This window comes from Populus trichocarpa, chromosome 1, assembly GCF_000002775.5.
Source record: "Populus trichocarpa isolate Nisqually-1 chromosome 1, P.trichocarpa_v4.1, whole genome shotgun sequence".
Lineage (NCBI taxonomy): Eukaryota > Viridiplantae > Streptophyta > Magnoliopsida > Malpighiales > Salicaceae > Populus > Populus trichocarpa.
Window position 1 is genome coordinate 47,641,353 of NC_037285.2, and position 9,894 is coordinate 47,651,246.

A 9,894-nucleotide genomic window follows, 5' to 3' on the forward strand; every position below is an offset into this window, starting at 1 on the left:
ATTGGTCCCTAGTGTAATATTAACTTTTTTCAAATTGGTTTGATGAATAATTAAGGGTTATTTAGTGAATTATTATCAAGTCTTACTAGTTGTTGTATTATGGATTAGATTTCGGGGAATACCGTTTAGTTTTTGGGTTTTTAGGAAAAATGACTAGTTAGTTCAAAAACATATAGGGTTATGAAATAAACCCTTAGTTAAGTATATTAAATAGGTTGTATGTTCTTTCAATTCGTTCTTGAATATGTCTCCTTTGTATTCAGATAATCATGATATTCTACCAACGGGACATTAGTAGGATTTCCTTCTTTATTTGCTTTTGAGTGCTGTTTGCTTTCGAGTCAGGTGAGTGGATAATTTTTTATATGCATGAGAAATATTATAAATATGAATTGGATCATGCTTCTTGATAATATATATGTTGATTATTATCCTTGTTATGATAAAGCGTGATCAATTGTTGAATCTGAATTCTTGATATGAACCAATATATATTTTGAATTGACTTCTGAATTGATAGCTTCTCATTTGATTGATGTAGGCTTGAGATATGAATATGTCTATTTGATTATGATTATGAACTTATGGTATGCCAGTCAAAATACCCATGTTAAAAAGGTAGTGTTAGTTTTTGTGCACATCGTATCTGAACCCTAGTTGGTCGGGGGAGTCACCAACCTGTGTGGACTGATCATCCCACAGTACGGAGCCTCATGCTTATTGCATTTTGATTTTCTGACGAGCTTTACCTTATGATATTCTTGTTATGGCCTATTTGAGAAACCTTTTTATAAGAACCTATATATATATTCCTCATTGTTGTATTACCTCGTGTGTGTATATTGAACGTTATCTACTCACTGAGTTGTTGAACTCACCCTCTCATTATTTATCTTTTCAGACTTATAGTTTGTTAGCGGATCACTTTTGTTGGATCTTCAGAACCTACTCTTTTGTTGAAATTTGTACTTTTCCTTTATGTCTAGTTAATGCTCCACAACTATGAATTTGTTTTAATTCTTATATTAAGATAATCAAATTATATTATGAAGTTAATTTTGTTATTAGTGTTGCATTGAACTCCGATTGAGTTATTTAATAGATTAGTTTGTATGTAAGTTAGAGTTCGCATAGGTATGGAACCTTAAAGGGGAACCTTGCCTATGTGCCGGTCATGGATCCGAGAATCAGGTCGTGACATATTGGTTCACATTAAGAGTGGATTAATGGTATGTAACATCTTGGTAAAGCATAATCCTCTATGCATGCATGTTATGACTGTAATACTGACCTAAGAATACATGAAGTTGTTTGTCTTCAAACCCTTAACCCGACTGGGATATGTTGTGATTGTTAAATAATAATATAAATTATATCTCGAGATTTTATCTAACAACTTAAGCTTTTGGATTAAATTGGTTCTTTGATGACCAAGCGGTCATGAGTTCGAATCTCACCATCCCTATTTATTTGATAAAACTTAAGTATAAGGTATTATGAACCTGTGCAAGTTTCAAGCCAAAAGAGCTTTTACTTGAGGGGGTATGTTAGAGAATAATATAAATCATATCCCGGGACTTCACCTAACAACTTAAGCTTTTTGGTTGAATTAGTTCTTTAACATGATATTAGAGCTTTGATAACCAAGCAGTCACATGTTTGAATCTCACCATCCCTATTTATTTGATAAAAAATAAGCACAAGGTAGTGTGGATCTAATCATATAAATCATATATTGGGACCTCACTTAATAACTTAAGTTTTTGTGTTGAATTGGTTATTTGACGTAGTATCAGAGCTTTAATGACCAAGCGGTTACGAGTTTGAATCTCATTATCCTTATTTATTTGATAAAAATTAAATACAAGGTAGTGTGAGCCTTTACAAGTTTTAAGCCCAAAAGGCTTTTACTTGAGAGAGTATGTTAGAAAATAATATAAATTATATTTTAAAATCTCACCAAAAATTTATAAATTATATATTAAATAATAATATAAATTTTTAAATTGAATTAATTATATAACCGAAAAAAAAAGTTTTGTCAGGAATGGATAGATGAGTCATCGGATACCCTAACTTTTTGCAAGATTGGAGAGGAATCTTGGAGAGCCATTGAGTACACAAGCCCCTGTAGAGAGGGGTGTTTCAAGAAATGGACTAGGGGAGTCGCACACTGCACTTAAAAGTGAAAATCTTTATTTTTTAAAAATTATTTTTAAAATTAATATATTAAAATAATCAAAAACTTATAAAAAAATTAATTTTTAATAAAAAAAATTAATTTTTATAAAACTCGGTTTACACCAAGTTCCTAAACTGTGTTGGGTCCCTCACTTAACCATGCTTTTCTTTTTAAAGTAACAGAACATAGGTGTTAAAAAGAGGCATTCATTTATCATTATTATTCTCCAATTATTGCATGATAAAAAAAAATACGAAAGCTTTAAAAAGTATAAAACTGACCTTTATATATATATATCGGAGAAATTAAATAGAATATAAAATTAAAGATGAAAAATTCAAAATTAAACATGAAAATAACAAAACTTTCATATTAAAATATAATATTCCAAGCATTTTCTGACGGTCTTCTCTACCTAATTTAGCATGACGAAATTTGTTTCGGGCTTCAGGATGTAAACTCTTCACATGATACAATTGGAACAATCTGTTTTCACAAATATTCTGTACTCTTGCATCACATAACCATGCCTAACTCGATTATTTTTTATTTTTTAGCATTTTTTCATGTTATTGGAATATCCAAGTATCCTTCAAGACAAGCAATCTTGAAAATTAGGAAAAAAGATTTGGTAAGGAACATACTTGTTGCCTAACTATCATGTGGTTCCCAACTAGATCCCAAACAAAAACAATTTCCAATTGGATCCCCCATTGAATCCCGCTATCTGGGTTATTTTAAGACAAATATGTTCTTATGTCTTATGATTTAAAGGAGAAAAATCATAAGGTGAGGGTTAGCTGGGAAATATCTGATAGATGAAGGAGTTGACTGGAAATTGTTTTTGTTTGGGGACCTAATAGAGAATCGGATGATAATTGGAGGATGAATATGTACTTTTACCCAAGAGTTTTTAAGAAGTATGTGATGAATTCAAAGTATCACGTTGGATGTTCATAACTATCTTCAAGAATTTCTCTTCTCAATCCATCACAGAAAACAAAACCATGAGCTATATTGGAACCAAAATGTGCTATTTTTAGTCCAATCTCCTAAGCTTTTAACTTGTCTTCTTTTTTTGAGAAAGACCATTCACATGCTGAGAAATAAAAAGGTTTCTTGGTATAATTGCACTTCTATACTAAAAACTAATCCAAGAGGCACATGAATTGTCAAGCTATAAAAAGACAACTACTTTGTTAGGCTTACCTCCTTAGCCAATTCATGACTAATCTAGGAGATTAACTCTCCTTAAGGCTCTGATAAATCCATCGAGCTAGACTGAGTTTACAGAATACATGTTTTTGCCTTTGTATTGGCGTGGAAGACTTTTGCTTTTGCTGTACAAGATAAACCAATGCTTAAGTAGATACTGTTTCAAATTCCTTAACAACACAAGAAGTGGTTAGCTTCAAGTTAAAAAAAAAGTGAGTGGTGTGCACTCGTTTTGCTTTTTACCCCATATAAAAGCTTGCCGCTCTCCCACTAGCAGGGCTTAAAAGGTAAGTGATGTTAACTTCTGCTCATAGACTATTCATCTTGATAGAATATAGCTAGCTAGTCTACCAACTCTGATTCCATTTCTTGCAAAACTGCATTGAAGTTTCAATATTTTTGGTATTTAGCTTAAGGTGCAATGCAAGATATTTCTATTTTTTTCTAGTTCCAAGTTCTATATCTTTTAGCAGCTTGAGTCTTCCTCTTCCAGAAACTTTGACAGAAAAATATGGGAAAACCAAGACCAATATGTGCTCTGGTTTGTCTTTTTCTCTTTCTCTGTGGCCAAGTCATCTTGATGATCACGAAGGTGGAGGCCACTAGCAATGTAAGTAAGCCCTTCAAGAATCTGCAAGAGATTTCTGTTCCTCCAAGTTAAATTTAATTTTCAAAGACAATGAAAAAGTTAATCCATAAATTCTTGTGTTATTCAAGCAGGTCCATATTGTTTATCTAGGAGGAAAGCAGCATGATGATCCTATGCTAAAAACAGATTCACATCATGATATGCTTGCTAGTGTTGTGGGGAGGTATGGTAAGCTTTATTATGATAGTTGTGAATCAAAATCACAGTGAACTGCTTGAATCAAAATCATAGTCAATGTTATTCTGCAGCAAGGAAATCGCCTCAGAATTGATGGTGTACAGCTACAAACATGGTTTCTCTGGGTTTGCAGCCAAGTTGACAGAGTCTCAGGCTCAAAAAGTTGCCGGTAGCAGCACAAACAAACATTACATTTTGTCTCATTTATGTTTCGCCACTTTGATTTAATGCAATCAATAATGATATGATCATGTTATAGTGTTAGCCAGCCATTAGATTGTCATTTGTTATATAAGCCTATGTTTTGATACACTGAACCTTTTCAGAATTGCCCGGCGTTGTTCGAGTTATACCAAACAGTCTTCACAGGCTACAAACAACTAGGAGTTGGGATTTCCTAGGCCTATCTGCTCATTCTCCTGCCAATACTCTTCATAACAGCAGCATGGGTGATGGAGTTATCATAGGTGTTCTTGACACAGGTAATTCTCTCTGATGTTTCTTAATCTGTCTATCACATGTTCATTAAAGGTATATTCTGAAGAAGTAATCTGCCGCAAACAGGAATATGGCCGGAGGCTAAAGCGTTTAGTGATAAAGGACTTGGACCAATCCCATCCCACTGGAAAGGTGTTTGTGAATCCGGAAAGCGCTTTAAGGCTAAAAGCCACTGTAACAAGAAAATTATTGGAGCCCGTTGGTTTGTTGAAGGATTTCTTGCTGAATATGGTCAGCCATTGAACACATCTGGGAACAGGGAGTTCTTTTCCCCAAGAGATGCAAATGGACATGGGACTCACACAGCTAGCACTGCAGCTGGTACTTTTATAGACGATGTTAGCTACAGAGGCCTTGCACTTGGAACTATAAGAGGTGGTGCACCTCGTGCTCGGTTGGCAATATACAAGGTTTGTTGGAATGTTCTTGGAGGACAATGCTCTTCTGCCGATATATTGAAAGCTTTCGATGAAGCCATACATGATGGGGTTGATGTGTTATCACTGTCCATTGGGTCTTCAATTCCTTTATTTTCAGATATTGATGAACGTGATGGCATAGCTACAGGTTCCTTTCATGCTGTGGCCAAGGGAATCACTGTAGTATGTGGAGCTGCAAATGATGGACCTTTTGCTCAGACAGTGCAGAATACAGCTCCTTGGATTTTAACCGTTGCAGCCAGCAGCATGGATCGAGCCCTTCCTACTCCTATAACACTTGGGAACAATAAAACTTTCCTGGTATGGAGCTTTTCCTACTTCTTGGATTTTAACCATTTCAACCAGCAGCATGGATCGAGCTTAAAACCGTTGCATTCAAAGTTAAATTGTTAACTGTAGAACCGATGATTTCAGCACAGGCTACAACATTGAATTTTCACACAAATCTTGCAGGGCCAAGCCATATATTCTGGAAAGGAAATTGGTTTCAGAAGCTTAATTTATCCAGAGGCCAAGGGACTGAACCCCAACTCTGCAGGGTAGTTTGATTCATTGGCTCATTACAAAATGCATTGTCTTTTTTGACAGAAATAAATTTCATTGTCTAACCTGGTTTGATTGCAGTGTCTGTCAATTTCTCTCAGTTGATAATTCTATGGTAGCCGGAAAGGTGGTTCTCTGCTTCACCTCAATGAATCTTGGCGCTGTAAGAAGTGCTTCAGAAGTTGTGAAGGAAGCAGGTGGAGTGGGGTTGATTGTTGCTAAGAATCCCAGTGAAGCCTTGTACCCCTGCACTGATGGTTTCCCATGCGTTGAAGTCGACTATGAGATTGGAACACGGATTCTGTTTTACATCCGGTCTACGAGGTAACATCGCCATCATTCATGATTACCAGAACTAGGATATCCCTCTTTTGATTCTTAGACCCTGTATGTTTGATTGGCAATATGCAGGTCCCCTGTTGTAAAGTTGAGCCCTTCTAAAACAATTGTGGGCAAGCCTGTGTTGGCAAAGGTGGCACATTTCTCATCTAGAGGGCCTAATTCAATTGCTCCTGCAATTTTGAAGGTAACATTACTTCAATCAATGACCTGCAGAATGTTTTACATCTTAACTGAGCTTAAAGATAATGACTAATCATTTGGGAACAAGTTTCATAAAAATTCATTCCTTTTAAGCATGACATTAGTAATAATCAGGAGAATTCAGAACCTTTTTCTTCAAATTAAAGGGTGTCGGTATCCTAAAAACAAATTAAAATGAATGCAGCTTGTCTTATTTATCCTTCTATTCAAGTTAGATAAGTCCTATGTCTTCAGTCATATGTCCATGTTACCTGCAAGTTGCAGGTTACAACTTGGGCCATATTTAAGATATTTGAGCATAATTTGAAAGCATTGTGTTGCATAATCTGAAAATTTCTGTGTGGCAAGCCTGATATAGCTGCACCTGGGGTGAACATTTTAGCTGCTACTTCGCCTCTTGATCGATTCCAGGATGGTGGATATGTCATGCATTCAGGAACATCAATGGCAACTCCTCATGTCTCAGGCATAGCGGCTCTTCTTAAAGCAATACATCCTGATTGGTCGCCAGCATCAATTAAATCTGCAATTGTCACAACTGGTATTCATCCTGTTACCTTTGGCAGTCTGAATTGTCTTAGTAATCTGATCACAATTACGACACTATCTACGCAGGTTTCTCTGACTGTATTTAATCTTCGAAATCTTGATGCAGCATGGATAAATAATCCTTCAGGTTTTCCAATATTTGCTGAAGGATCTCCCCAGAAGTTGGCCGATCCATTTGACTATGGAGGAGGCATTGCAAATCCAAATGGCGCAGCACACCCAGGCCTGGTTTATGACATGGGCACAGATGACTACGTGAATTACCTCTGTGCCATGGACTACAACAACACTGCTATCTCTAGGCTCACAGGAAAGCCCACAGTATGCCCCACTGAAGGACCATCCATTTTGAACATTAACCTGCCTTCCATAACCATACCAAATCTAAGAAATTCCGTTACCCTCACCAGAACTGTTACCAATGTAGGAGCCTCCAACTCCATTTATAGAGTTGTGATTGAGGCTCCATTTTGCTGCAGTGTGTTAGTAGAACCTTATGTCTTGGTCTTCAACTATACAACTAAGAAGATCACCTTCAGCGTGACGGTCAACACAACCTACCAGGTGAACACAGGATACTTTTTTGGGAGCATCACATGGATTGATGGAGTGCATACTGTGAGAAGTCCCTTGTCTGTCAGAACTGAAATCTCACAACCTTACATTGATGAAAAATAAGAAATACTTGTTTCCATGAGGCTCATTACTTCATGAATCCAAAGTCAATTTAAATAACAGTTTTTTTAGTGTTTTTTTTTTGTCCATTCATTCAATGTTTCCATATTCTGTGTGCTCCCTTGGTCACAAGTGTAGCTTCAAAGAAGTTAGGCCTTTACACACCCTGTATCCCTCTAGTTTACTCTGTTGATGGTCCAATTTTCAGCACAAAGGTTTAGCAATGGACAGAGAACAGAATTGTCAAGATGAATTACATTAATTCCATCCCTTCAAACCATAGTTATTAAACTGGCTGGCTCAGCGAGTTGATCATAGGAAACCTCTGCCCCAAAGCTTCATCCGAGTTTTAAGTTGAACTAAAAAAAAAAAAATTGACTTGTTGACATGATGAGGTTTTTAGTGACTTGATTAACTTATTCAAACTCAGTTCAAACCTGGTTAAGTCAACTTCAAAGAATTATTTTTAAAAAGAATGAAAGATGTTTTTTTTTAATAAAAATAATAGACCTAGGTTGATCCGGTGACCCAATGATCTAGGTTCTTTTCCAAGTCGGTCCCCAAGCTGACAACTATGTTTTAAACGGATAATAGAAGCAGAATAGTGAACAGAATTCCAAATTCTGATAGTTGATAATTAATTGCCTACTCTAATCTCTGAAATGTTTTAATAATGTTGGGATTCTTGATTTCTGATGTATTTCATACATTAAAATGCACTTAAATAGAGGAGAAACGACTGTTTTCTGCATGATTTATTTGGTCATGTGCTCTACAAGAACTAGGATTTGAAGGAGGTGAGTGGTCAAGGAGCAAGGGTGTGGATAATTTGTATGAAAATCATATCATAAAAAAACAAGAGCATTATCCAGCATTTTTTCCGATTTAAAACTTCCTGATTAGTGACGTTGTAAAGCATTGTGAACATATTCCTGTTGAGAAAAAACAGTTACCAAACCAAAATTGTCATTGCAGCTTCTGTGAGTCACTTTCATTTAATAACACTTCAGTAGATGGAAAAGTAGTTTTGTGCTTTACAACAGTAGGTGCACGAGCTGTTCTAACAACAGCTGCGTCAGCTGTGAGAGAAGCTGGGGGTGTGGGAGTGATTGTTGCTAGAAATCCAAGTGACATGCTAGGTTCCTGTGGCAATGACTTTCCATGTGTCGTAGTAGACTATGAGCTTGGTACCCAGATACTGTTCTACACCCGCTCTGCCAGGTATCAGAATCATTGTCAATGTTATCATTATCATAAATTTCAATTAACATAAGACTTTTTTTTTTATGTAATTAACATAGACATTTATTACTTGTTTTATGTGCACAGATCTCCTACAGTAAAAATAAGCCCTTCTAAAACTCTTGTGGGGAATCCTGTGGCAACCAAGGTTGCTGACTTCTCCTCCAGAGGACCTAGTTCCATTGCTCCAGCCATTTTGAAGGTATCCATCTATTTTCAGTGCTTACCTTGTTGTAAAGGTTATGTAGCTTCAAATGGGACAAAAACTAGTTAATTAATGCCTTTGTGCTTCACAGCCAGACATAGCGGCACCTGGAGTAAGTATATTGGCTGCTAGTTCTCCTGCATATCCCTTTGAGGCTGGTGGGTTCTCTATTCTTTCTGGGACATCATTTTCCACTCCCCATGTCTCTGGAATTGTGGCACTTCTTAAAGCAATTCACCCCAATTGGTCCCCTGCTGCTATCAGATCAGCAATTGTCACAACAGGTACATCCATAACCTCAACAACAAGAAAACATTCTTCTAGCTGCATGGACAAAGTCGATTTCTGTAGCATTTGGATTTATCATAAATGGCTAACCGTAAGTCACGATTCTTCTTTTCAGCATGGAAAACTGATCCATATTCTAGCCTATATTTTCTGAGGGATCCACTTGGAAACTGGCCGATCCATTTGACTTTGGAGGTGGCTTAGTGAACCCAAACAAAGCTACAGAACCTGGTCTTGTTTATGACATGGGCACAAATGACTACATACATTACCTCTGTGCTGTGGGTAATAATGACTCATCAATCTCTCTTGTTGTAGGAAAAGTAACAACTTGTCCAGGTACCATACCCTCTATTTTGGATGTGAATCTACCTTCCATTACCATTCCAAACCTGAGCAAGTCAGTGGTCCTGACAAGAACTGTAAAAAATGTTGGTTCTGTGTCAACTCCATGTACAAATCCTTGATCGAGCCTCCCTTTGGCATTTCTGTTTCCGTCAGACCTCAAACTTCAATTTTCAACTCTACCACCAACACAGTGTCCTTCAAGGTTACTTTCTCCACAACCCACAAAGTGAATACTAGATTCTATTTCGGAAGCCTGACCTGGACAGATGGTTTTCATGCTGTGACAAGTCCTATATCTGTAAGAACACAGATTATACAGTCATACACTGATGATAACTGA

At 36.6% G+C, this 9,894-nt stretch overlaps 2 protein-coding genes across 5 annotated transcripts; both read left to right on the top strand.

The window, feature by feature from the left end:
* The first annotated feature begins 3,511 nt into the window (after positions 1-3,511).
* LOC7491416 (subtilisin-like protease SBT3.6) lies at positions 3,512-7,547 on the top strand. Of its 4 annotated transcripts, XM_052452318.1 has the most exons (11): positions 3,512-3,684; positions 3,891-4,007; positions 4,118-4,209; positions 4,295-4,392; positions 4,550-4,705; positions 4,788-5,461; positions 5,615-5,700; positions 5,786-6,028; positions 6,116-6,230; positions 6,596-6,788; positions 6,903-7,547. In XM_052452318.1, the coding sequence occupies exons 2-11, from the start codon at positions 3,909-3,911 to the stop codon at positions 7,472-7,474; spliced, it is 2,328 nt and encodes a 775-aa protein (XP_052308278.1). In that variant the 5' UTR covers positions 3,512-3,684; positions 3,891-3,908; the 3' UTR covers positions 7,475-7,547. The 4 variants fall into 4 exon arrangements, with proteins under 4 accessions (XP_052308278.1, XP_052308282.1, XP_052308290.1 ...); XM_052452322.1 differs by lacking the exon at positions 3,512-3,684 and having other exon boundaries at positions 3,699-4,007; XM_052452330.1 differs by lacking the exons at positions 3,512-3,684; positions 3,891-4,007 and having other exon boundaries at positions 4,118-4,214.
* A 314-nt stretch (positions 7,548-7,861) lies between these two features.
* LOC18095993 (subtilisin-like protease SBT3.8) lies at positions 7,862-9,894 on the top strand. Its single transcript, XM_024594030.2, is given in 7 exon segments — positions 7,862-7,866; positions 8,447-8,692; positions 8,801-8,915; positions 9,010-9,202; positions 9,322-9,345; positions 9,348-9,646; positions 9,649-9,894. Coding segments are annotated over 7 exon segments (1,128 nt in total).